Source organism: Manis javanica, chromosome 8, assembly GCF_040802235.1.
Source record: "Manis javanica isolate MJ-LG chromosome 8, MJ_LKY, whole genome shotgun sequence".
NCBI classification, from domain to species: Eukaryota; Metazoa; Chordata; class Mammalia; order Pholidota; family Manidae; genus Manis; species Manis javanica.
In genome coordinates this window covers 92,543,775-92,571,766 of record NC_133163.1, presented here as the reverse complement: position 1 = coordinate 92,571,766, position 27,992 = coordinate 92,543,775, and the positions used below count along the sequence as shown (strand labels likewise).

General features: G+C 38.0%; 1 protein-coding gene across 7 annotated transcripts in view; it reads left to right on the top strand.

Annotated features, from left to right (window-relative positions):
• Positions 1–27,942, top strand: part of ZNF106 (zinc finger protein 106) — an 83,593-nt gene extending 55,651 nt beyond the window's left edge. For 6 of the 7 annotated variants that reach the window (XM_073211693.1, XM_073211697.1, XM_073211696.1 and 3 more), the window contains 9 exons: positions 44–178; positions 6,017–6,133; positions 19,333–19,524; positions 20,007–20,069; positions 20,752–20,871; positions 21,394–21,465; positions 22,249–22,320; positions 23,463–23,609; positions 24,058–27,942. In XM_073211693.1, the coding sequence (XP_073067794.1) occupies positions 44–178; positions 6,017–6,133; positions 19,333–19,524; positions 20,007–20,069; positions 20,752–20,871; positions 21,394–21,465; positions 22,249–22,320; positions 23,463–23,609; positions 24,058–24,114 (975 nt within the window). In that variant the 3' untranslated portion in view covers positions 24,115–27,942. The remainder of the gene's footprint in view (positions 1–43; positions 179–6,016; positions 6,134–19,332; positions 19,525–20,006; positions 20,070–20,751; positions 20,872–21,393; positions 21,466–22,248; positions 22,321–23,462; positions 23,610–24,057) is intronic. The other variant, XM_073211694.1, reaches the window with a different exon arrangement.
• The last annotated feature ends 50 nt before the right edge of the window (positions 27,943–27,992 follow it).

The following is a 27,992-nucleotide window of genomic DNA, read 5'->3' as shown; positions in this document are numbered from 1 at the left end:
CTTCTCCGTCTACATTAATGATGTGATCTGTGCTTAACCTTAGAATCGGAAGTGCATTGGTGTTTTTGAGGGCCACACCTCCAAAGTGAACTGCCTCCTGGTTATTCAGACCTCTGGAAAGAATGCTGCCCTTTTCACTGGTTCCAGTGATCACACCATTCGCTGCTATACTGTTAAGGTAAGTAGGTCCAGAGAAATCAGAAGTGATAATATTACTGCTTTGACTGTATTTACTCTGTAGAGTGGAGACACAGTCAGATGCTTCATTCTGCCTGCTTTCTTTCTTTTGCTTCCAAACCTATTTTAGTATAAGCATCCCTTGGAGATATTGCTAGTTGGGTCCCAGACCACTGCAATAAAATGAATATTACAGCAAAGCAAGTCAAATAAATTTTTTGGCTTCCCAGTGCCTGTAAAAGTTATATTTATAATACACTCTAGTCTTTTGAATGTGCAACAGCATTATGTCTAAAAGAACAATGTATATACCTTAATTTAAAAATTCACTGTTGCCAAAAAATGCTAACCATCATTTGAGCTTTCATCCAGTTGTGATCTGTTTGCTGGTGGAGGGTCTTATCTCCATGTTGGTGGCTGCTGACTGATCAGGGTTGTGGCTGCTGAACGTTGGGGTCGCTGTTGTTGAAATTTCTTAAGACTTAATGAGTAACCACATTGTTTTTTTCATGTGAAACCTTCATAAGAGCTTAAAGCAATGATATCTTAATAAAATAAATAAATAAATAAGACTTAATGAAGTTTGCCACGTCAACTAACTTCTTTTCACAATGATATCTCTGTAGCATGCAGTGCTATTTGATAGCATTTTACCCACAACAGAACTTTCAGAATTGAAGTCAATTCTCAAACCCTGCTGTTGCTTTATCAACTAAGTTTATGTAATATTCCAAATCCTTTGTTTTGTTGTTATTTCAACAGTCTTCTCAACTTCTCAGGAGAAGTATCCATCTCAAGAAACCACTTTTTTGCTCATCCAGGAGAAGCAATTCCTCATCCATTCAAGTTTTATCATGAGATTGTAGCAATTCAGTTACAGCTTCATACTCCACTTCTAATTCTAGTTCTCTTGCTGGTTCTCCTACATCTGCTGTTCTGCAGTTACTTCCTCCACTGACCTTTAAACCTCTTAAAGTCATGCATGAGGAGTGAATCAGCTTCTTCCAAATTCCTGTTTATGTAGACATTTTGACCTTTTCCCATGAGTCAGGAATATGCTTAGTGTCACCTAGAATGGTGAATCCTTTCTAGAAGGTCTTCAATGGACTTTGCCTAGATTATTCAGAGAAATCACTCTCTATGACAGCTATAGCTTTATGAAATGTATTTCTGAGTAAGACTTAAAAGTCAGAATGACTCCTTGATCCATGGGCTGCAGAGGATGTTATGTATAGGCGTGAAAACAATATTCATCTCGTCTGTCTCCATCAGAGCTCTTGGGTGACCAGGTACGTTGTCAATGAGCAGTAATATTTTGAGAGGACCTTTTTTTCTGAGCTATAATTCTCAGCAGTGGGCTTAAAATATTCAGTAAACCAGGTTGTCAATAGATGTGATGTCATCCAGGCATTGTTGTTCTATTTCTAGAGAACAGGTAGAGTAGATTTATCATAATTACTAAGGGCCCTAGGATTTTCAGAATGGTCAAAGAGCATTGACTTCAATCTAACATTATCAGCTGTATTAGTCTCTCACAAGAGAGTCAGCCTGTCCTTTGAAGCTTTGAGCCAGGCATTGGCTTTTCCTCTCTAGCTATGAAAATCATAGATGGCATCCCCTTTCAATAAAAGTCTGTTTACCCTGCATTGAATATCTATTTAGTGTAGCCACCTTCATTAGTTATCTTAGCTGCATCTTCTGGATAATTTGTTGCAACTACTTGCATTTTTATGTTTTGGAGACGGCTTCTTTCTTTAAACCTCATGATCCAACGTCTACTAGCCTCCCAACTTCTCTTGAGCTTCCTCACCTTTCTCAGCCTTCATACAACTGAAGAGAGCTGGGTCCTTGCCCTGGATTAGGCTTTGGCTTAAGGGAGGGAATGCTGTGGCTGCTTTGATCTATCCAGACTACCAAAACTTTCTCCAGATAAGCAATAGGGCTGTTTTGCCTTCTTATCATTTGTGTATTCACTTTTAATTCTCTTTAAGAACTTTTCCTTTGCATTCACAACTTGGCCAACTACTATAAGAGGCCTGCCTTTCAGCCTATCTCATCTTTCGACTTGCCTTCCTCACTAAGCTTAGTCATTTCTAGCTTTTGATTTAAAATGAGACATGAGACTCTTCCTTTCACTTGAACACTTAGAGGCAATTGTAGGGTTATTAGATGGGCTAATTTCAGTATTGTCTGAGAAAGTAGGGAGGCTTGAGGAGAGGGACAGGGACAGGGGGATGCCCAGTTGGTGGAGCAGTCAAAACAAACCCACCACTTACAGTGACTGTGAAGGGGTGTGGGGGGGAACTTGGTGAAGGTTGGGGGGCCTAGTAAGCATAATGTCTTTCATGTAATTGTAGATTAATGATACAAAAAAAAAAACCCACCACTTATCAGTTAAGTTTGCCATCTTATATGGGTGTGGTTTGTGGCACCTCGAAACAGTTACAATAGTAACATCAAAGATCACTGATCGTAGATTACCGTAAAAAATAATAGTACTGAAAAGTTTTGAAATATTGGGAGAATTACCAAAATATGACACAGAAACAAAATGAGCAAATGCTATTGGAAAAACAGGGCCAATAGACTTGCTCAACACAGGGTTGAACCACAAACCTTCAATTTCTACAAAAACACTGTATCTGCAAAGTGCAGTAAAAGAGATATGCCTGTACACCTGTATAACCTAGGGTAGAAGTGAGGCTTAGATCTAAACCATGTTTTCTATTTCTCTCCACCAGTATTTTTTTATTTGCTAGCACACTAATACTATGTGCATATAATATACATAGTAATATAGTACTGTCAGTAATACTGATCTTTCCCACAAATATTACTGTAGTTTTTATTGTCACATCAAATGTCAAAATTAATCCTAAATAGAAAAGAGAGTAAAATGTTTAAAATTTTTGAACCTGAAGAACTAGAGTGGTTATCTACTCTGAAAAAGAATTTTCTAAACCTAAATATGTTGAAAGAAGTGAGAGAAAATTGTTTGCATATATATATATATATATGTATATATATATTGTTTTTAATTTCTTTAAAAGCCTTAAATATTTGAAGTGAACCTTATAATACTAAATAAGTAAGATTTTTAACATATATATATGGAATATGTGTGATAACAGGAGCACAAAGGAGGAAGAGGAGATGGAGTTGTGCTGGTACAAGGTTCTTATATTTTATTGCAATTAAGTCAGTATTAACTTGAACTAGATTGTTGTGATTTAAGGAAGTAATCACTAGAGTGCTGGTTCACAATTTCAGTGTGCATCAGATTGACCTGCAGAGCTTGTTAAAAACATGTATTACTGGACCCCATCTATTCCCAGAGTTTCTGATTCAGTAGGTTTGGAATAGGGCCCAAGAATTTATACTTCCTGATATAGGATACTGATGCTGCTGGTCTAGGACCACACCATGAGAACAGATGTCCTAGAGCAACCACTGAAAGAAGTAGACATAAGAAATTCAATAGAGTAATTGAAATGGCATACTAAAAAAAAAAATGTTTAAAATAAAACAAGGCAGAAAAGGAGGAACAAATAAAAATGACAAAAAATCACAGAAAGCAAATTGGAGACCTAAATGTAATCATATTTAATAATTAACTGAAGTAACTCTAAAATCAAAAGGCAGAGATTGACTAGATAAAGAGGAAACACCAAAAGTTTTGCATGACAGGACACATGTTTTAAAGTCAAAAGACTTGAAAGTAAAAGATGGAAAAAGACATACCATCCAAGTGTAACAGAAGAGCTGAGTGGTTATGTTAGTATCAGGCAAATATATTTTAAGACAAGGAATACTACTGCTAGAGACAAGGGTGGTATTCTATAGTGGTGAAAGGGTCAATATAGCAAGAATATATAACATATAAATATATTAAATATATAAATAAAAATATATATTAAAAAAAACAAAATTCCAAAATACATGAAGAAAAACTGATAGAACTACAAGGAGAAATAGACAAATCCACGATTATTGTTGGACACTTTAACACCTCTCTCAATAATTGATAGACTACTAGACAGAAAATCAAGGTTATAGAGGTGGACAGCACCATTGATGAACAGATTGAATTAACATTTATAGAATCTTCCACCCAAAGCAGCAGAATACACATTCTTTTCAAATGCTCACCAAGATTGACCATATACTGGGTCATTAAATACATTTCAATCTTAATGAGAATCTCAATTAAAAGGATTGAAGTCATTTAGAGTGTGTTCTCCAACTACAGTGGGATTTAATTAGAAACCGATAACATAAAGAAGTCTGGGAAATTCCCAAATATGGGGAAATGAAATAGCACACTTCTAAGTTACCATGATTCAAAGAAGTCACAAGGGAAATTAGGAAATATCTTGTACTAAATAAGAATGAGAAGACAACTTACCATTTATGGGATGCAGTTACTGTATTGCTCAAAGGGAAATTTTTAGTTTTAAAAGCTTATGTTAGAAAAAACATTTAAAATCAACGATCTAAATTTCTAAGAAATTAGAAAAAGTAGAAAAAAGGAAATAGTAAAGAGCAGAGTGGAACTCAATATATAAAATAGACAAATAATCAAAATTGCAATCAAAAGCAAACTAGCTTTGAAAAGATAAAATAGATAAACTGTTAAGTTGATCAAAAAAGAGAAAAGACATAAATTTCCAATGTCCAGAATGAAAAAATCAACCTCTTAGCAGCATATTCGTTACAGCAAAATGATTGAAGCAATCAATACATCCATAAACTGATAAATGGATAAATGTTGTATATAAAAATGTGTCATGCAAAAAAATGGAATAATGCTGGCAACAAGAAGGAGCAAACTATTGATGCATTGTAGCAACATGGGTGGGTCACAAAAGCATCATGCAGGGTGAAAGAAGCCATATGTAAAAGACTACATACTATATGTAAAAGACTATATGTAAAAGACTTCAAGTGAAAGTCTAGAAAAGGCAGAATTATCAGGGTTGCCTGGGATGGCAGTGGCGATTGAAAACGGGTACAAGGTGACTGGGGGAAACATTCTGAAAATTGATTGAGGTAATAGTTGCATGATTGTACTTTATCAAACTGAATGAAATATGTATTTAATATGGTGGACTTTATTATATGGAAATAATACTTCAATAAAACTTAAAAAGTTGTAGCAAATTTTGGCAAGAAATACTCTGAAGTAAAAAGGGAAAAGTAGTTATTACATAGGAAAGGGTATACATAAGGTTAATGTCACATAAATTGGGAAGAGAGATTCCTTAATAAGAGGAAATAACACATAACTTCAAAAATAATACAGTCTTGCCAATAAAAAGGATTGGTGGTGAAGTTTGGCACTCTATAAATTTTAAAAGCTTCTTGGGTAATTATGGACCAGCTAAATAATCTGGCACTGGTTTGAAGGAGACATTTAGGAGCTACTGAAATACAGAATCAATTATAGGAAAGCACCCATTTGATTAATGCAGTTACCAAATATACAACTATAACCTTCATTTTCTGGTTTAGATATCAAATGCAGTTTTAAATTTATCTATGACTACTTAATTTAAAAGGCTAAGACCCAACTCATAGCTTTGGAAAATGTCTACATTTCAAACTAGAAACGTGGATAACGTTTCTATTTTTTTGCAGCTTGAATTTATATTTGTTTGCAGCTTGAAGGTCTTTGGCCACATGTTTCAAAGGAGAAAAAAATTAAAGTAGTCTTCTACAAAATAAAGATGCTACTTTTTATTTCTCATAAAAAAATCATTTCACACTCTTTTAGAAGGATTGTTTTCACATTTTATTTGCCGTCCACCTCTGCTCATTAGGTGTTTTATACTTTTCTCAGACGCGGGAATGCATGGAGCAGTTGCAGCTGCAAGACCGGGTTCTTTGCCTCCACAGTAGGTGGCGAATCCTTTATGCAGGACTGGCAAATGGCACTGTGGTTACCTTCAACATAAAGGTTAGTGGTTGGGACAGAAGGCTAATCCTCCTGCCACTTGAAAATAGTTTGAGTATATGTAGGAAGAAGTAGAAGGCATTCGCTTTCCTGTTTTTTCATGTGAGAAATCAACGGAATTAGCTGCTACTCGAAAACCCTTTTCTTCTGGTATAAGTGAAACAAAATCCTGTACTGTGACAGCTCAGGCCCAAGTGTGCCAGCACCAAAATGTAGATGTACTAAATTAAACCAACCCTGGCAATTTCGAGCCAAACAATGAGTCACGGGTTAAACTAGTCTATCTCATTTTAAGAATGACAGCATGAAAAAAGCTTGAATTTCTTTGAGTATGACATTGATGTGGTTTGAAAATGACATAGGGTTTTCATTTGGGTAGCCTATTCGGTCAAGTGAACTAAGTCAAAGGTTTGCCTTCTTGCCCATGTGGCCTCATTCTTTCCTAACCCAAAGATAAATCCATTTATTGAGCACACCTTTACTAAGCATCTGTGCTTAGGCCCCAGAGTAAGGTTTAGGATATAAGTAGGGACCAGTTCTTGATGGCCTTATGTGCTTTGTTAATGTAGTTGGACTTAATCTTGTAGGCTTTAAAGTATGAGAGACATGTTTCAGCTTGTATTTTAGAAGAAGTCACTCTGGAGTGATGAGATTGGGAAATACTGATCCTAGTAGAGGCAGGGAGACCTCTTCAGGAGGCCTTGTAATGGAAGCTGATGTGAAGGGTCAGTCTAAGGATGAAGAGAAGAGAATGGATTAAACGATGTAATCTAAGAGGAAGAATTGATAGTTTTGGTTTCTAATTAGGTGTAGCACTATATAACCAAGGTCCTCTGATCATCTTTTTTTTTTAAGAGATGAATAAGGTTTATTATTATTATTTTCTTTATTTTTATTTTTTTTGAGAGGGCATCTCTCATATTTATTGATCAAATGCTTGTTAACAACAATAAAATTCTGTATAGGGGACTCAATGCACAATCATTAATCAACCCCAAGCCTAATTCTCAACAGTCTCCAATCTTCTGAAGCATAACGAACAAGTTCTTACATAGTGAATAAGTTCTTACATGGTGAACAGTGCAAGGGCAGTCATATCAAAGAAACTTTCAGTTTTGATCATGCATCATAAACTATAAACAAGTCAAATATGATTATTTGTTTGATTTTTATACTTGATTTATATGTGAATCCCACATTTCTCCCTTATTATTATTATTATTATTATTTTTTTTAATAAAATGCCAAAGTGGTAGGTAGATGCAAGATAAAGGTAGAAAACATAATTTAGTGCTTTAAGAGGGCAAATGTAGATGATCAGGTGTGTGCCTATAGACTAAGTATTAATCCAAGCTAGACAAGGACAACAAACGTCCACAGATGCAGAAGATGTCTCTCAAAACAGGGGGAGTGAGGTTCTAAGCCTCACCTCTGTTGGTCCCCAATTTCTCACCTGATGGCCCCCCTGCGACTGTGCCTGTCTTAGGTTGTTCCTCCCTTGAGGAATCTTACCCGTCTCTGGCTAACCAGTCATCTTCCGGGGCCATACAGGGAAATGTAAAGTTGGTAAGTGAGAGAGAAGCCATATTGTTTGAAAAGGTTAGCTTTTTACTTCTTTGCAGATTTATGCCCTGTGGCTTCTATGCCCAGCATTTGTCTTGAGGTATCTTTACCACTTGGAAGAATTATGATACTCAGTAATTTTCGATATGAGGCACGAACTCTACTAAAAGGTTGTAATTAGGAAGGAAGAAGAAAAGCTATAGAAGTAGCAGACGGAAGAAAACATGGGAAGATTGATTATTTCTTTGACATATCTTCTTGTAGAGTAACATAAGCATTTATAGCTTTTAACAAACTACTAATTAAATTGCATACACACATTAACATAATAGGAATACAGCTACATAACAAAAGCAGACCTACAATTAACCAGCCATATCAAGTGAAAACAAGAAAATCTGTTAGGTACCCTAGGCATTTGAGAAAACTTATCAACGATATAATGGATAATGTCTAACTGAATTTGAATAGTTTGAGAAAAATCAGACAAATTAAAACAACACATTCCTGGGAACTGTTCACATCCCATATGTTCTTTTAACAGTAGATAGTCTATAGTCGCACGATTTTGGAGCGCTGCAACTTGCACTTCTAATTCTTGGTTGAGTTCCGACAGTATAGATCCAGTCAAATTTGTTGTTTTACTGTATGCACAGGCCAGCTTAGATATCTCCTTCTTCATTCCAGTGGCAAGTCCAGGAACCGGTGGGATGAATGCAGGTACAACTGCAACAGCACCAGGATCTTTGTTGAAGTTTTTTGATGGTCATCTTCTGGAATGACTCTTCCAGAGGATGTTGATGTTGGAAGTTCTTCTTCATATCATATCTTAATTCGATTTCTGGGTAGCCAAATTAGGCTATGATCCTCTGTATAAACACAAACAAACCCTTTGCCCACACTTTGATATGACCTTTATACCATTGTGAAGAACATACTGGAGATCACCACACAGGAACTGCTTTTTTTTTTTTTTTAAGAGAAAGGAATATTATCAGAAAAATGTACTTCCATAGCTGATCATCTGACACCCTTTAAAAGATCAAAATTAAGGATATGTAAAGCATGCATTAATCATTGATTTGCAGTTAGTTTTATCCTATCAGGGAGTAATCCCCCTTTTCTTTCTCTTTTTTTTTTTGTTATCATTAATCTACAATTACATGAAAAATATTATGTTTCCTAGGCTCTCCCCTACACCAAGTCCCCCCCACAAACCCCATTTCAGTCACTGTCCATCAGCATAGGAAAATGTAGAATCACTATTTGTCTTCTCTGTGTTGCACAGCCCTATCCTTTCTCCCACCCCCCACCTTATGCATGCTAATCATAATACCCCCTTTCTTCTTCCCGCCACTTATCCCTCCCTACCCACCCATCCTCCCCAGTCCCTTTCCCTTTGGTACCTGTTAGTCCATTCTTGGGTTCTCTGATTCTGCTGCTGTTTTGTTCCTTCACTTTTTCCTTTGTTCTTATACTCCACAGATGAGTGAAATCATTTGCTATTTCTCTTTCTCCGCTTGGCTTATTTCACTGAGCATAATACCGTCTAGCTCCATCCATGTTGTTGCAAATGGTAGGATTTGTTTTCTTCCTCTGGCTGAAAAATATTCCATTGTGTATATGTACCACATCTTCTTTATCCATTCATCTACTGATGGACACTTAGGTTGCTTCCAATTCTTGGCTATTGTAAATAGTGCTACGATAAACATAGAGGTGCATATGTCTTTTTCAAACTGGGCTGCTGCATTCTTAGGGTAAATTCCTAGAAGTGGAATTCCTGGGTCAAATGGTAAGTCTATTTTGAGCATTTTGAGGAACCTCCATACTGCTTTCCACAATGGTTGAACTAATTTACATTTCCACCAGCAGTGTAGGAGGGTTCCCCTTTCTCCACAACCTCACCAACATTTGTTGTTGTTTGTCTTCTGGATGGTAGCCATCCTTACTGGTGTGAGGTGATATCTCATTGTGGTTTTAATTTGCATTTCTCTGATAACTAGCGATGTGGAGCATCTTTTCATGTGTCTGTTGGCCATCTGAATTTCTTTTTTGGAGAACTGTCTGTTCAGTTCCTCTGCCCATTTTTTAATTGGATTATTTGTTTTTTGTTTGTTGAGTTGGGTGAGCTCTTTATATATTTTGGATGTCAAGCCTTTATCGGATCTGTCATTTACAAATATATTCTCCCATACTGTAGGATACCTTTTTGTTCTATTGATGGTGTTTTTTGCTGTACAGAAGCTTTTCAGCTTAATATAGTCCCACTTGTTCATTTTTGCTTTTGTTTTCCTTGCCCGGGGAGATATGTTCAAGAAGAGGTCACTCATGTTTATGTCTAAGAGGTTTTTGCCTATGTTTTTTTCTAAGAGTTTTATGGTTTCATGACTTACATTCAGGTCATTGATCCATTTTGAATTTATTTTTGTGTATGGGGTTAGACAATGGTCCAGTTTCATTCTCTTACATGTAGCTGTCCAGTTTTGCCAGCACCATCTGTTGAAGAGACTGTGATTTCGCCATTGTATGTCCATGGCTCCTTTATCAAATATTAATTGACCATATATGTTTGGGTTAATGTCTGGAGTCTCTAATCTGTTCCACTGCTCTGTGGCTCTGTTCTTGTGCCCGTACCAAATTGTCTTGATTATTATGGCTTTGTAGTAGAGCTTGAAGTTGGGGAGTGAGATCCCCCCTACTTTATTCTTCTTTCTCAGGATTGCTTTGGCTATTCAGGATGTTTGGTGTTTCCATATGAATTTTTGAACTATTTGTTCCAGCTTGTTGAAGAATGTTGCTGGTTATTTGATAGGGATTGCATCAAATCTGTATATTGCTTTGGGCAGGATGGCCATTTTGACGACATTAATTCTTCCTAGCCAAGAACGTGGGATGAGTATCCATTTGTTAGTATCCCCTTTAATTTCTCTTAAGAGTGACTTATAGTTTTCAGCGTATAGGTCTTTCACTTTTTTGGTTAGGTTTATTCCTAGGTATTTTACTTATTTTGATGCAATTGTGAATGGAGTTGTTATCCTGATTTCTCTTTCTATTGGTTCATTGTTAGTGTATAGGAAAGCCACAGATTTCTGTGTGTTGATTTTGTATCCTGCAACTTTGCTGTATTCCGATATCAGTTCTAGTAGTTTTGGTGTGGAGTCTAGGGTTTTTTATGTACAATATCATGTCATCTGCAAATAGTGACAGTTTAACTTCTTTATCAATCTGGATTCCTTGTATTTCTTTGTTTTGTCTAATTGCCATGGCTAGGACCTCCAGTACTATGTCAAATAACAGTGGGGAGAGTGGACATCCCTATCTTGTTCCCAATCTCAGAGGAAAAGCTTTCAGCTTCTCGCTGTTCAGTACGATGTTGGCTGTGGGTTTATCGTATATGGCCTTTATTATGTTGAGGTACTTGCCCTCTATTCCCATTTTGCTGAGAGTTTTTATCATGAATGGATGTTGAATTTTGTCAAATGCTTTTTCAGCATCTATGGAGATGATCATGTGGTTTTTGTCTTTCTTTTTGTTGATGTGGTGGATGATGTTGATGGATTTTCGAATGTTGTACCATCCTTGCATCCCTGGGATGAACCCCACTTGGTCATGGTGTATGATCCTTTTGATATACTGTTGAATTCTGTTTGCTAATATTTTGTTGAGTATTTTTGCATCTACGTTCATCAGGGATATTGGTCTGTAATTTTCTTTTTTGGTGGGGTCTTTGCCTGGTTTTGGTATTAGGGTGATGTTGGCTTCATAGAATGAGTTTGGGAGTATTCCCTCCTCTTCTATTTTTTGGAACACTTTAAGGAGAATAGGTATTATGTCTTCTCTGTGTGTCTGATAAAATTCCAAGGTTAATCCGTCTGGCCCCGGGGTTTTGTTCTTGGGTAGTTTTTTGAATACCGTTTCAATTTCTTTGCTCGTAATTGGTTTGTTTAACTTTTGTGTTTCTTCCTTGGTCAGTCTTGGGAGGTTGTATTTTTCTAGGAAGTTGTCCATTTCTTCTGGGTTTTCCAGCTTGTTGGCGTATAGGTTTTCATAGTAGTCTTTAATAATTGTTTGTATTTCTGTGGAGTCTGTCATGATTATTCCATTCTCCTTTCTGATAGTGTTGATTTGTGTTGATTCTCTTTTTCTCTTAATAAGTTTGGCTAGAGGCTTACCTATTTTGTTTATTTTCTCAAAGAACCAGCTTTTGGTTTCGTTGATTTTGGCTATTTTTTTATTCTTCTCCATTTTGTTTATTTCTTCTCTGATCTTTATTATGTCCCTCCTTCTGCTGACTTTAGGCCTCATTTGTTCTTCTTTTAACCGTTTTGATAATTGTGATGTTAGACTATTCATTTGGGATTGTTCTTCCTTCTTCAAGTGTGCCTGGATCACTATATACTTTCCTCTTAATACTGCTTTCGCTGCATCCCACAGAAGTTGGGGCTTTGTGTTGTTGTTGTCATTTGTTTCTATATATTCCTTGATCTCTATTTTGATTTGTTCATTGATCCGTTGATTATTTAGAAGCGTGTTGTTAAGCCTCCATGTGTTTGTCAGCCTTTTTGTTTTCTTTGTAGAATTTCTTTCTAGTTTTATACCTTTGTGGTCTGAAAAATTGGTTGGTAGAATTTCAGTATTTTGGAATTTATTGAGGCTCTTTTTGTGAGCTAGTATGTGGTCTATTCTGGAGAATGTTCCATGTGCACTTGAGAAGAATGTATATCCTGTTGCTTTTGGATGTAGAGTTCTATAGATGTCTATTAGGTCCATCTGTTCTAGTGTGTTGTTCAGTGCCTGTGTGTCCTTAGTTATTTTCTGCCCGGTGGATCTATCCTTTGGGGTGAGTGGTGTGTTGTAGTCTCCTAAAATGAATGCATTGCATTCTATTTCCCTCTTTAGTTCTGTTAGTATTTGTTTCACAAATGCTGGTGCTCCTGTGTTGGGTGCATATATATTTATAATGGTTATATCCTCTTGTTGGACTGAGCCTTTATCATTATGTAATGTCCTTCTTTATCTCTTGTTACTTTCTTTGTTTTGAAGTCTATTTTGTCTGATACTATTACTGCAACCCCTGCTTTCTTCTCTCTGTTGTTTGCCTGAAATATGTTTTTCCATCCCTTGACTTTTAGTCTGTGCATGTCTTTGGGTTTGAGGTGAGTTTCTCGTAAGCAGCATATGATGGGTCTTGCTTTTTTATCCATTCTATTACTCTGTGTCTTTTGATTGGTCCATTCAGTCCATTTACATTTAGGGTGACTTTTGAAAGATATGTACTTATTGCCATTGCAGGTTTTAGATTCGTGGTTACCAAAGGTTCAAGGTTATCTTCTTTAGTATCTTACTGCCTAACTTACCTCGCTTATTGAGCTGTTATATACACTGTCTGGAGATTCTTTTCTTCTCTCCCTTCTTATTCCTCCTCCTCCATTCTTTATATGTTGGTTGTTTTAGTCTGTGCTCTTTCATGTTTCCTTTAACTGCTTTTAGTGGGTAGTTGACTTTATTTTTTGCCTTTAGTTAGTATTTGGTTGGTCTGCTTTCTTTGCTGTGATTTTATTTTCTCTGGTGACATCTGTTTAGTCTTAGGAATGCTCCCGTCTAGAATAGTCCCTCTAGAATACCCTGTAGAGGTGGTTTGTGGGAGGCAAATTCCCTCAACTTGTGCTTGTCTGGAAATTGTTGAATCCCTCCTTCATATTTAAATGATAGTCGTGCTGGATACAGTATCCTTGGTTCAAGGCCCTTCTGTTTCATTGCATTAAATATATTATGCCATTCTCTTCTGGCCTATAAGGTTTCTGTTGAGAAGTCTGATGATAGCCTGATGGGTTTTCCTTTATAGGTGACCTTTTTCTGTCTAGCTGCCTTTAAAACTCTGTCCTTGTCCTTGACATTTGCCATTTTAATTGTTATGTGTCTTGATGTTGTCCTCCTTGGGTCCTTTCTGTTGGGAGTTTTGTGTATTTCCGTGGTCTGAGAGACTATTTCCTCCCCCAGTTTGGGGAAGTTTTCAGCAATTATTTCTTCAATGATACTTTCTATCCCTTTTTCTCTCTCTGCTTCTTCTGGTACCCCTATAATACCGATATTGTTCCTTTTGGATTGGTCACACAGTTCTCTTAATTTTGTTTCATTCCTGGAGATCTTTTTATCTTTCTCTGTGTCAGCTTTATACGTTCCTGTTCTCTGGTTTCTATTCCATCAATGGCCTCTTGCATCTTATCTGCTTATAAATCCTTCCAGAGTTTGTTTAACTTCTGTAATCTCCTTCCAGACTTCTGTAATCTCTCTCCGGACGTCTGTAATCTTCCTCTGGACTTCATCCCTTAGTTCTTGTATATTTCTCTGCATCTCCGTCAGCATGTTTATGATTTTTATTTTGAATTCTTTTTCAGGAAGACTGGTTAGTTCTGTCTCCTTCTCAGGTGTTGTCTCTGTAATCTTTGCCTCAAATTTTGCCTTTTCATAACGATAGAAATAGTTTGCAGAGCTGGCATGAGTGACGCCTGGAAGAACTTCCCTTCTTTTTGGTTTGTGGCCTTCCTCTCCTGGGAGAACAGCGACCTCTAGTGGTTTGTGCTGGGCAGCTGCACGCAGACAGGGCTTCTGATTCTTGCCCCGCCGCTATGGGGTTTATGTCTGCTGTCGCTGTGGGTGTGGCCTGCCTCGGGCTGCTACTCTGATATGGCAGAGCCACATTGGAGGGGGAATGGCCAGGAGGCTGTTTATCTCCATGAGGGCCTCTGAGCTGCCCTGCTGTCCAGGGGTTTAGGGTGCCCGTAGTTCCCAGCTACTGAACTAAGTGTCCTAGGACGCTTCCATCCAGCTGTGGAGTCCCTGTCCCTTTAAGACTTCCAAAAAGCACTCGCTTTTCTTTGTCCCCAGGGTGCCCGCTGCGGGGACAGCTCACCGGTCTTACTGTCCCGTTTCCCTAGTGTCCAGCACCCCCCACATGCACTGTGTCTGCGCTCTTGTGCAGATGGCTGGTGCTGGGTGTTCAGCAGTCCTGGACTCCCTCTCCCTCCCCGCTCTGACTCCTCTCCTCCCGCCCAGAGCTGGGGTGTGGAGCACTCGGGTCCCGCCAGACCAGGGCTTGTATCTTACCCCCTTTGTTAGGTGCTGGGTTCTCGCAGGTGTGGATGTGGTCTGGATGTTGTCCTGTGTCTTCTGGTCTCTCTTTTAGGAAGAGTTGTCTTTGTTGTATTGTCAAAAATATATGTGGTTTTGAGAGATTTCCGCTGCTCTACTCATGCCGCCATCTTGGCTCCGCCTCTCAGGTTTATTATTTTTTTCATACTAAGTTTGCTTTAATTAAATTCTCAGCTGTACAAGCTAAAAGACCATTAAATTACCCATGATGCTGAATTCAGAGTTCATATTTATTTTTCAAAGATTTCCAAATGATCACTTGAACATTAAATGTTTTCTAGGTAATCAGTTTACATTTGGTGATTATAGTGCCCTTTTATTTTTTTTAGTTCCCTGAGAGATTCTTTTATTATTTTATTAAGGTATCATTGATATACAATATTAATAAAGGTTTTACATGAGCAACATTGTGGTTACAGCATTCACCCATATTATCCAGTCTCCCCAACCAACATCCCATTACAGTTACTGTCCATCAGCATAGTAAGATGCTATAGAGTCACTACTTATCTTCTCTCTACTATACTGCCTTCCCCGTCCCCCCACATTATGTGTGCTAATCATAATACCACAATCCCCTTCACCCCTCCTCCACACCCACCCTCTCTACCCCCTTTCCCTTTGGTAACCACTTGTCCCTGGTGTGAGGTGATACCTCATTGTGGTTTTAGTTTGCATTTCCTTGATGATTAGTAATATGGAGCATCTTTTCATGTGTCTGTTGGCCACTCAAATTTTGTCTTTGGAGAAGTTTCTGTTCAACTCCTCTGCCCATTTTCTAATCAGGTTCTTTGTTTATTGGGTGTTATGGCATGTAAGTTCTTTATATATTTTGGATGTTAACCCTTTATTGGATAAGTTGTTTACTAATATGTTCTCCCATACTGTAGGATTCCTTTTTTTTTAATTAGTTTTATTTTGGTATCATTAATCTACAATTACATAAAGGACATTATGTTTACTAGGCTCCCACCTTCACCAAGTCACCCCCACATACACATTCACAGTCACTATCCATCAACATAGTATGATGCTGTAAAATCACTACTTGTCTTCTCTGTGTTGCACAGCCCTCCTTGTGCCCCCCCCACACTATACATGTTAATCATAATGCCCCCTTTCTTTTTTCCCGCCCTCATCCCTTCCCACCCGTCCTCCCCAGACCCTTTCTCTTTGGTAACTATTAGTCCATTCTTGGGTTCTGTGCTTCTGCTGCTGTTTTGTTCCTTCAGTTTTCTTTTGTTCTTATACTCCACATATGAGTGAAATCATTTGGTACTTGTCTTTCTCCACCTGGCTTATTTCACTGAGCATAATACCCTCTAGCTCCGTCCATGTTGTTGCAAATGGTAGGATTTGTTTTCTTCTTATGGCTGAATAATATTCCATTGTGTATATGTACCACATCTTCTTTATCTATTCATCTACTGATGGACACTTAGGTTGCTTCGAATTCTTGGCTATTGTAAATAGTGCTGCAATAATCATAGGGGTGCTTCTTTCTTTTTCAAACTGGAGTGCTGCATTCTTAGAGTAAATTCCTAGAAGTGGAATTCCTAGGTCAAATGGTAAGTCTATTTTGAGCATTTTGAGGAATCTCCATACTGCTTTCCACAATGGTTGAACTAATTTACATTCCCACCAGCAGTGTAGGAGGGTTCCCCTTTCTCCCCAACCTCACCAACATTTGTTGTTGTTTATCTTTTGTATGGTAGCCATCCTTACTGGTGTGAGGTGATATCTCATTGTGGTTTATTTTGCATTTCTCTGATAACTAGCGATGTAGAGCATCTTTTCATGTGTCTGTTGGCCATCTGAATTTCTTCTTTAGAGAACTGTCTATTCAGCTCCTCTGCCCATTTTTTAATTGGATTATTTGCTTTTTGTTTGTTGACGTGCGTGAGCTCCTTATATATTTTGGATGTCAACCCTTTATTGGATCTGTCATTTACAAATATATTCTCCCATACTGTAGGATACCTTTTTGTTCTATTGATGGTGTCCTTTGCTGTACAGAAGCTTTTTAGTTTGATGTAGTCCTGTTTGTTCATTTTTGCTTTGGTTTCCCTTGCCCGGGGGGATGTGTTCAGGAAAAAGTTGTTCATGTTTATATTCAGGAGATTTTTGCCTGTTTTCTTCTAAGAGTTTTATGGTTTCATGACTTAAATTCAGGTCTTTGATCCATTTCAAGCATACTTTTGTGTATGGAGTTAGACAGTAATCCAGTTTCATTGCCAACACCAATTGTTGAAGAGGCTGTCATTTCTCCATTGTATATCCATGGTTCCTTTATCGTATATTAATTGGCCATATATATATTGGTTTATATCTGGGCTCTCTGTTGTATTCCATTGATCTATGGGTCTGTTCTTGTGCCAGTACCAAATTGTCTTGATTTGTAATAGAGCTTGAAATTGGGGAGTGTAATCCCCCCCACTTTATTCTTCCTTCTCAGGATTGCTTTGGCTATTCAGGGTATTTTGTGATTCCATATGAATTTTAGACCTATTTGTTTTAGTTTGTTGAAGAATGCTGTTGGTATTTTGATAGGGATTGAATTGAATCTGTAGATTGCTTTAGTCAGGTTGGCCATTTTGACAATATTAATTCTTCCTATCCAGGAGCATGGGATCTATTTCCATTTACTGGTGTCTTCTTAAATTTCTCTCATGAATGCCTTGTAGTTTTCACGGTATATATCTTTTACCTTCTTGGTTAGGTTTGTTCCTAGGTATTTTATTCTTTTTGATACAATTGTAAATGGAATTGTTTTCCTGAATTTCCTTTCTGCCAGTATATAGGGATGCAACAGATTTCTGTGTATTAATTTTGTATCTTGCAACTTTGCTGAATTCAATTATTAGTTCTAATAGTTTTGGGATGGATTCTTTCGGGTTTTTTATGTACAATATCATGTCATCTGCAAACAGTGACAGTTTAACATCTTCTTTACCAGTCTCATCTGATCATATTCTAACAGCATGTTGGAATGTTTACTATGTTAAGCCCAGGTACAGTATCATTTGTGTATTTAAAGAGTACCTATCTCTCCTTCCACTTGCTAACTGGAACTACTTAAAAGGTATGCAATAAAATATGTTATTGTTTCTGCCTTTAAGAAGCTTAAAATCAAGTTAGAAAAATCTAGCATGTATAAAATCAAGAACCACATTATTTGGCTATCGATATGAATAGATAACAGAAGGATAATTACTAAAGGTTTTTTCACTCCAGATGCAAAATGCTAATAGCCTAAATTTGGTGAGGGCAGTAGTAATGGAGAAGAAAAAATTTTTAAATGCTAAAGGACAAAACTTGATAATTGCCTACTGAGTTACCTACTAATTCTCTTTTGTGAGATTAATGTTATTAAAGGTAGAAGTTAGGATCAAGACTTCTGGAGCAAGATGATAAGAAATTCAAATGGAAATGTTTTTTAAGTGGTTCAAGTCCCAGAGAAGATGGACCCTGAGACAGAGATTTGAGAATCTCTGCAGAGGTGTGAATTTTGAAGGCTTGTTAGGGCTGAGCCTTTTCTGTTTTCCCATATTCCTAGAATGCAGTGCTTCTGGCGTCTCAATGGAAAGCCAGGGCTGTTCACCAGTGCCTGTCCACCATTGGGCCCTGAATTCCTTCAGTCTCCCAGCCCCTCAAGATGGCCAAAATTATTGCTTAGCTTTGTAGGCTCACAGCTGCTGCTTTATGCTTAGTTTCTGAGAGTCTTTCCCTACGCATGCACCTAACGGACCTTTTAAGAGATTTTGGGGAAACTGAGAGACTATGAACAAGGTTGGTGTGGGGATGAGGAAAAGCAAGTGAAATCTGAGTCAAAGGAATGTTTGCAAATTCAGGATGTGTGTGACTCTGACACTCTAATATAAAGGCTTCTGTCATCCACTAAATGATGTCATCTGAGAAGACATAGAACCAAAAGTCAGGAGAACTTCAGAATAACAGAAAGTTGAAGCACAAGAGTCTTAACTGAAACTGTGTAACAAAGTAGTTCTCAATAGAGAATTTTGGAAATACAGTAACAAACAGGTCACATAAATTTTGGATGACAAAAAGAAAAACTGAAAAAGTAGTGAAAGAGTTCCTGGAGCTGGTGCATGGAAAATATGTTAGAGTGTGAAGAAAAGGTTGACCATTCATTATCATTAACTGAAGAGAAGTGAGAGAGCACATCCAAGGAGAACCGAGTTCTAATTGTGATCAAGATAGTGTGGGCTGAAGCTAGAAATGAGTTTATGATGTAAGAGTTCGCTACCCCCTAAGTGGGGGAGGAGGGAGCCGTGAACACACTGTGTCAGAGCAGAACTGGCAGGGGTGGGAAGTCACAGAGAGGGAGTGAGTATGAGAACTTAAGCGTAGGTCATAGAATTTAAGAGTGTGGATCTGGATCCAGGTAGTAATTTTGGTTAGTAGATTTTGAGGTTTACCAGCCATGTTGCTTTTATGTCATGCAATGTTGGCATATTTTTCAGAACAATAAACGGCTTGACATCTTCGAATGCCACGGTCCTCGGGCTGTCAGCTGTCTTGCCACAGCTCAGGAAGGTGCCAGAAAACTGCTCGTGGTGGGGTCTTACGACTGTACCATCAGTGTACGGGATGCGCGGAATGGACTCCTCCTCAGAACACTGGAGGGCCACAGCAAAACCATTCTTTGCATGAAGGCAAGTACAGGACAAGAGAACAGGAGTGAGTTGTGCGGTGCGAATGGAAGAGTTTGAAGGACAGTCCCCATGTTGTCTGGTGCCTTAGGTAGAACACAGTCGTCTTGAGAAGAGCAAGCAGATTACTGTTCTTTTCTGTAGGCCTGGGTCACCAAGGGATGTACTGGTTTTTTCCCAGTAATTTTAACTGGGAAACACAAGTGTATTTTACTGTAGAATGTAGAAACACTCTAATGCCCTTCTAGGATACTTGATAATCATTCTGAAACCCAGGACTGCATTGTCAGTCAGTTCATCAGAGTACCTGGTGGTAGGACCTAAGTTTCTGGTCAAAAAATTTGTCTGAAAACTTATTGTTTATACCTAGTTCATGTTCATCTCAAAGTAGAATGGAAATGAGAATCTGCCAATGTGTATTCCAAGTTGCCTCTGCAACTTGGAACCTTATTCCAAATCTAACCCATTAACTCTTTTTCTTTAAGGTGGTGAACGACCTTGTGTTCAGTGGCTCCAGCGATCAGTCAGTCCATGCCCACAACATTCACGTAAGCTGTGTTGCTGCTGAGTAAAGAAATCTTTACCAGAATGGTTAAAGCTTGAATAGTTCCTCAGACCTCTTGCAGTTTAAATTATGGCCTTTTACCAGTAAAAATCTTAATAATAATCCCTATGCATAAGCTCTTGGGTAATATTGAGCCCCAAAATTTTCAGTGGGGGCAAACTCAGAGTTTATGTAAGGTTTTGTTTGAATGATTCATTTAAACTTGAGATAAATTGAGCATCTGAGGCTCTAAAAAAGTGGATGTGGTATGAAGCTTAAAATAGAACAAATAAAAACAACCAAGAGATTGCCCAGGTCACAGAGACAGTTCTTGAAACTCAGTTCCTGTTCTGTAAACTGGAGATAATCCACCTCCAGAGACTTGTCCAGGTCCAAAGAAATGATTAAATTGAAAATACTTCGAAAGCTGTGAAGTACATATGGATGGGGCTGTGGCCCTGTTTTTATATGACGCTAGGTTCTCTCCATCAGGATCCATTTCATTTGTTTTGTATAGATAAATAACAGATGCTCATGGGATTACTTCATCTGTTAAAATTTGTACAGCCACATGTGTACAAGTAGCCTCAGAGTCATGACTCTTAGAATTATAGGATAATAAATCTCAAAAGTCAGGAGGAATCTTGAAAGTTAATCTTGTGACTTTTATTTCTCTTTTGATGCAGACTGGAGAGCTTGTGCGGATCTATAAAGGTCACAATCATGCAGTGACTGTGGTGAATATCCTAGGAAAAGTGATGGTCACTGCTTGTCTGGATAAATTTGTTCGTGTCTATGAATTGCAGGTACAATTTAGATTCAGTATTTTGTTTGAATGATTTGAGGAGATTGCTGGGGTTTGGTGTTGATTTTCTTTATAAAGTAAAGCTGTAGTGGGACCCAGGAATCCATTCTTCACAAGCATTCTGCATGATTAAAAAGCAGCTATCTGTGGACAGCACTTTTAGAAACATTGCTCTGAGATAAGTGGTCAGTCTCACAGGTGTCAAAACTTTAAATGGTTTCTGAACAGCAACTTCCATTTCTAAAACCTGTCTAGCTCTCCTTGTGTGCAGTTTCAGCTTTGAGATTTTGATATTACATGGAAATTGTTTTTATTACTTCCAATTACCAGCTCCTCCCTTGAGGAAGAGGACTTGTTAGAAAGATTGCTATTGGATTATATTTCTGTTAAAATGCCCCTGGTGCTTCAGCTTGGTGCCTTAGGTATAGTTTTAAACCTTCCAGAGGCCTTCAGGCTTATGTTTCAGGCTATGCTTATTCAATACAAATAACCTTAATTCTCTTATTTTTTTCCTCCACCTAAGTCCCATGATCGATTGCAAGTTTATGGAGGACACAAAGACATGATAATGTGTATGACCATCCATAAAAGTATGGTAAGTATTATTTGCCATGCCACATATTTGCCTTTGAATGTTTTTACTAAAAAGTCTACAAACCGATAATCATGTTTCTATTTGCTACTTCCAAGAATGACGTTTATTTCTGATATGCCTCCTAATCAAATGCCTTTCTTTCTCAGTATAATATTACTGAGAAGTAACCCAGTAACATTGTTGAAGATTCATTTTCTATTAATTGCTAAAATAGTTACAATAAAAATCTAATATGCCATTAAATAGAAAATAAATTTTTAAGATGTTTTCAAAAAAAAAGAATTGGTGTTTTTTCCAGAGACATTATGATATGAACAGAACATTGGAATAGTCAGGAAATTTGGCCAGTGTGGCATAGTTATAGCAGACCTAAAAGTAGAAGTTAACTCACTTAACCCTGCTAAGCCTTGATTCATTTTATTTTTAAATTATGGGGTTGAGCCATACTCTGAGCAACAGAACCCTTTGTTCCATTGACAATGCCCACTACCATATAAAGTGCCCAACAGCCTGAGCTACACTGGTTGAAGTATAAGTGGGCACCCCTGAGCCCTGCCACTTTTGCTCCCAATTAGGGTCTCAAGTGGTTCTCAAAGGAGTGTGGCTTCAAAGTGTCTAGACTAGAAGATCTGGTCCTTTTGTAGTGCTCTGGGCCGGTTTTGGTTTAAGTTCTTGTTTTCTCATAACTAGTACAAGTTGCTTTTGAATCTTATTTTCAGGATGTTTACTGGTTGATCTGTTTGGTATATTGTTTTGTTCTGAATGATAAACCTCCTTTTCCAGATTTACACTGGCTGTTATGATGGCAGTATTCAGGCTGTGAGGCTCAATCTGATGCAGAATTACCGCTGTTGGGTAAGGAGTGAAACTGGTCTTGTCACCAGACCTAGGGTTGCTCAGCACTAGGCTAACCTACAGATCTTCAATATCACCAGTTAAACATTTTTAGATTTGAACATCTATTTTATACTTTCTACTGTGAGACAAGGAAACCCATTTTTGAAAACCTGACACTCTGCTTTGTAAGATTTGATTTTAGGCTTGTCCAAAGTAAAGAAACTAATTACTTTTCAGTTTTCATACATTACTACATTTGCTTTTTAGTCTTCTCAGTGAAGGCTAGCAAAATCCAGTACAACAGGATCCAGACCGGTTTATTTCTACCTAATTTATCTAGAGAAATGAGGGGAATACTATCTGGTTTTAAAGCTGGAGGGATGGAGTGCTAACAGAGGAAAAACTAAAATTTGCATTTCTTTTTAGAAATGGATATAAGAGAAATAGAACCACAAGATTTCTTATAAGCAAGCCTGTAGAGGAAAAGCCAAGACAAAGAATCTTTATATTTTCTTACTAACAAGTGAAATTGAGCCACATTTATAAGTAAAGATAGAGTTAAAAAGTAAATAAATAGAAGGAAAAGAAGTGGGTCATTGCAAACTTGTGATTCAAGTGAGTAAAGTCAGGCTTGCATAGCAGTGTTGATTTGACCACCAATATCTCCACAAATGCAGTTTTCTTTATTAGACATTTTTATTTTCAAGTTTGTAAGTCAGTAGTTCTTAGACTTGTTAAAAATAACCCTTTCAGTATTATACAAAGGCTGTTTGCCTTTTGAAATAAATGGACTAAGAAACTCATTTTATGATGGCAAGATAAAGAGTAAGTGTGGTTTAAACTGAATTGTGTGGTAACTTACTTACCAGTATTTGCTAACCTCTTCCTTGTCTCTCTAATCATGTAATGGTTACCTTAGTGCTTTGCCTTCTCAAAATACCAAAGTGTCAAGGACTTTCCCATCTTTTCAAGGTTCCTCATTATACTGATAATTAATTTGGTTGCTTCTGGTTTTGTTATATTTCTAGCCAAGAAAATTATAGAATAAAGAATAAGGGTACTATGTTTACATAGTACTGATGGGATACAAGTGAGGCATGTTCTAACTGCATGTTTCCTGTAGTGTTTTTACCTCACCCTTCCCTTCTGTTTCTCACCAGTGGCATGGCTGCTCTCTGATATTTGGCGTAGTAGATCATTTAAAACAGCATTTGCTGACTGACCATACAAATCCAAACTTTCAAACCCTGAAATGTCGCTGGAAGAACTGTGATGCTTTTTTCACTGCTAGGAAAGGATCCAAACAGGTACGTGAGTGGGACTCCAGTCCCCCGGGGTCATTCAGCCCCTCAGAGCAGGGCTCAGCAAACCTTTATTGCTTTATTGGAATGTTCAGAATTGCAATAAATAGGGAGAGTTTCGGGACTTGTCTTGTTATTCATAGATTTGGGGATTAGCTTGGTAAGGTTTCAGATGAAGTAGTAGATAGTTTTTGAGAAAGAACCTAAAGAGAATGTTTTCAAATGTTTGAAATCCAGTAACAGAACCTAGAGGATTATTATAGTGCTCTTGTGCTAAAACAAGAACTTACTTTCAAGTACATGGTTTCATTTTCATGTGAATTAGCAAAGTGCTAGATCCTAACCACCTTTCATGTATGGATCATAGAATGTACCCATGAAGCTGTCCTTGGTCTTGACTTTGTCTTGTCTAGCTACCAACTTTTCTATCATGAGCCTTTTCCCTTATTCCTAGGATGCTGCAGGACACATTGAACGACACGCTGAGGAAGACAGCAAAATTGATTCATGAAGTTTTTTGCCTCCCATGTTGGGAAGTCATTAGTTGAACTAATTTCACATCAGCCCCTCACACCGGCCACACTTTTACCTGCCTCAGTGAAGCAGGGAAGGAGAAAGTGGTTACTAGCCAGGCTTACTACTAGCATAAGTCTGGGCATCTCTATGGGATAATAGGTTACAATCTAAGTTCTTGCTGGAGGTTTAAACAGATTTAAAGGAACCATCCTCCTCTGGGACAACATGGCATGTAGTAATCTATGCTCCTAGTGTTCTCCAGATCTCCAGATGTTTATTACAGATGAAGATCTTAATTGGTTACCCAGTGGGACACTGATCATACATACATTTTGCTGATTTCAGTTTGTGATTTTTAGTTTATGTTCTTATGATGGTGTAAGCCTAGAGTCAGGCTTTAGAGTACATGTTCAAATGCTATATTTTTAGACTCAGTTTTAATTTCTTCAGTTGTAATAACTGGGTATTTAAATTGGAAGCAAATAGTTTTCTTTCTGAACAACTAAGTGTAGTATGTTTCAATATTCTCTTGCTTTGTAGGTGGATAGAGCTGGCTTTAAATGCTAAAGGAACACACAGTAGGTTTTTAACAGCTAGTATGACTGCTCTGTTGATTATATTTTAGGAACTCAAGACAGCAAATCACATAATGACAAGTCTTCATAGATAGCACTTCCTGTTGGACCTCTTTGCAAGTTTTGGTGGAGTGCCCAGTTTAAGGCAGTTCATAGCTCTAACATCTGCCTTGAAACTGCTGTAAGACCTCAGCACTCACTGCTGCAGGCATTGTCAGGTTGTTTGAACTGGAGGCACATCTTTTGTCTCACTTTCCAGTTTCTGACTCTCCAGTCCTCCAGTGGGTTTGCAGTCTTTTTGTTTACTGCATTGCCAACACCTATCTTTCCCACTCTAGGTGTGCTTAGACTAATAATGGCAGCCATCAAATACTTCCTCTGAGCTCACAGGGTGCTTCCCACCCACCTGCAGTACCCAAGATAGGGGACTTAGGATAAAGCATCTGAAGACAGTTTTTAGGGCCTCAAACAGGCTTCTTAGAGACTGAAACCTTCTGAAACCTTACCTGACCTTTACCTCCCTACTAACTGGGAAATAAGAGTGGAGTATGGTGAAGGTAAAGACTCTACTTGTCCACTGAGGGCCACCAAATTAACAAAGCCTAGTGAGACTGCTTTGTGTTTGGATTGATTTTCTCTGGACTCTTAAGAAAATCTCTTGAAGTGTTGCCTTCTACCCTTTTTCTGGATTCTAAAAACTGAAAGAGTCTTCAGAGAGAGAGAGAAGGGAGAAGAGCCTAGTGCCACATATCAAGCTCCAGGATGTGGCACCTCCTGTTTTCTAAGATTGCAGAGCACCAGTTTATTTCTACCCCCGTTAGTGTGCATGTCTCCTTCAGGCTCTAGACAGGGAGACTTTCCTGAGGGTACATGGATGGGTTTCAAGAGAGTATGAAAAACTCCCTGAAATTGTATGCAAGGCTAAGTATTTATTCTTTTCTCCAATAAAGGCTCCAGTGGTTCATACTGGATCCAGAAAGCAGTTAAGAGCTAATCTAGGAGCTACTACTAGGTAATTAATGGCCCTACAAGCTATTTACTTCTGTCCTTGGGAATGGGAACCTCCTTTGTTGACCACACTGTTGAGATTTGCATGTTACTTGAGAGAGAACAGAGAGGACCTCATTGCATAAAGTGTATTTGTGCTATTTCTGTATGAGATTAAGAACCTTTCCCACTTCTCACCCCCATTTCCTGTAAGGGTGATCAGAAAAGCCACACTGTTCGTTGGGCTTTCCCAGGAAAGTGTATTTGGATTTACTGTTAAACCTGGCATTTTATTCTGGGCTTTAGTGAAGCCACATTTCCACGTTGACTGGGCAGTGTGCTAAGAAAGTCTTGTATGCTCTGTTGCATAGGTGTCCTGTCCTAGTACAGGTCTGAAAAGATGAGAGTGGTGGAGCCTTTCTATAGCAGGAAGGGGGTATGTGAGGTGTTAGGCAATCATGGGGAACATTTGAAGGTATGAACAGACTGATAGAATCAGCAAGAACTGATTTGGGTTATTACACTTTGTTAAAATTGTACACAGTCTATCTGCCTCTTTGTGTACAGGTGTGAATGTTCCTTGTACGGCTGTGTGTGTGTGTGCATGAGCACCTGTACTTGTAATACTTCTCGTTTCACAAAAATTTCTTTGAAGCAATGTCAATAATGTCTTTGCTTCGAGAATTTGTAAAATTTGTTTAACCCCAGGTTAGTGTTTTAACCTAAATGCACGCTGTTCTTGCCCTCTGTTTAGAAATAAAGGTACCATAAGCATCTTGTTTGCTTATGGTTGTGTGTTCATACTCTTAAGAGTCTTGAAAGTTAAGTAGAACTTTAGTTGTTTTTTAAGTCTTCTACAATGTCTTGACGGGTTCTAGCCCTCTGTCTCCCCTCAGAGAAGAGCTGTGGCTCAGGGATTTGCATTGACTGTGGTATTTAGTACTTAATGAAGGAAGGAAATGTTATACAACCTGACAAAACCCAACTCGTTTATTATAGTGAGTGGGAGGCCATTTTTAGAATATTATTTTTAATTGCCTGTGCCTATTTCTGATGGTTAGAAACCAGGAAAACTATATTATAGATCCTTTTGTGTCCATATGCTAGTATTATAACGGCAGTTGGTCCTGACAAAATATCAGTCACTTCAAAATTTTTAATGAGGTTCAGAATGTATTTTGGTGTACTCTTCTATTCAGTTTTAAAGCAATTAAACACAATGCAAACAAAACTCTCGGAGCAAAGAATTATGTTGCCCTGATGCTACTTGAATTTTGAGAGAATGTCATTGCTACTACACTTCTGCTTTTGTGGGGAAAAGTTTTTTCAGCCTCAGAGGAGTTAGCAGTTGAGTGCTTAGCTCCTGACATACCTCTAATTTTTAGGCAATATTATTGCTGTTTAAGTGATAATTTGCCTAACAAAGGGATTTTTTTGGTTTTGTTTTGTGGTAGATTAGGCAGTAGACAACTTTAGTGGATAGGTATGTGGATGATTTGGTGGGAATAGGTGTCTAACAGTGGAATGATATGATATATTTAATGGAAGAGAATTCATTGGAGGGGAGATCAAAGTTTATTGTGAAGTGGGATTTGAACAGCATGTACCCTCTGGTTTGCTCAAATAACTAGAATTCATATATGCCAACTTATAAAGTTTGTTCCTTTTATCTAAAGGAGAGCTCCTAGAACTGTTTTGAAGTCCATGCCTGCCACTCTGATAAAATAGTGATTTCATCCCTGCCCCATATCATTGTGATCCTCAGAATTTCAGAGAAGCCATGTAAAGGAAAGGAATGGAAGCTGTGGTGGAGGTGATTTAGGCTATACTGAGTTCCTTATGTAAGTGGATTTGAAATCCTGATGTACACCAGACCTAGTACTTACCAGACAATAACCTCTAACCTCACCTCCAACCCCCAACTATGTGACTCCACTGGGTCAGATAGCAACTAAAGTTTCCAAGATTTGCTAATTAGTAGCCCAGTTGAATTGGGAGAGGAGAGAGTCAAGTAAGATCTTTCTCCTGCTTTAGAGAAGTAAATGCCCTAGAGCTGTTCCAGCACCCTCAGTATCTGAATTTTTTAAATATTGAAGTAAGGAGTAGAAGAAAGAAATCAGATGGCATTTGACTGCAAAAGTGTTCATAAGCAAATAGCTTATCCTTCTTACATTTTGGTATAAAGCTGTGAACTTCATGACTTTGTAAAGCAAGATATAAAGCAAATACAAGAAGAAAATAAAGTACTTTTACTAATTGTTCACTTTTGCTACCTTATGTGCATATTTATAGCCAACCACTTCTCTTCCAT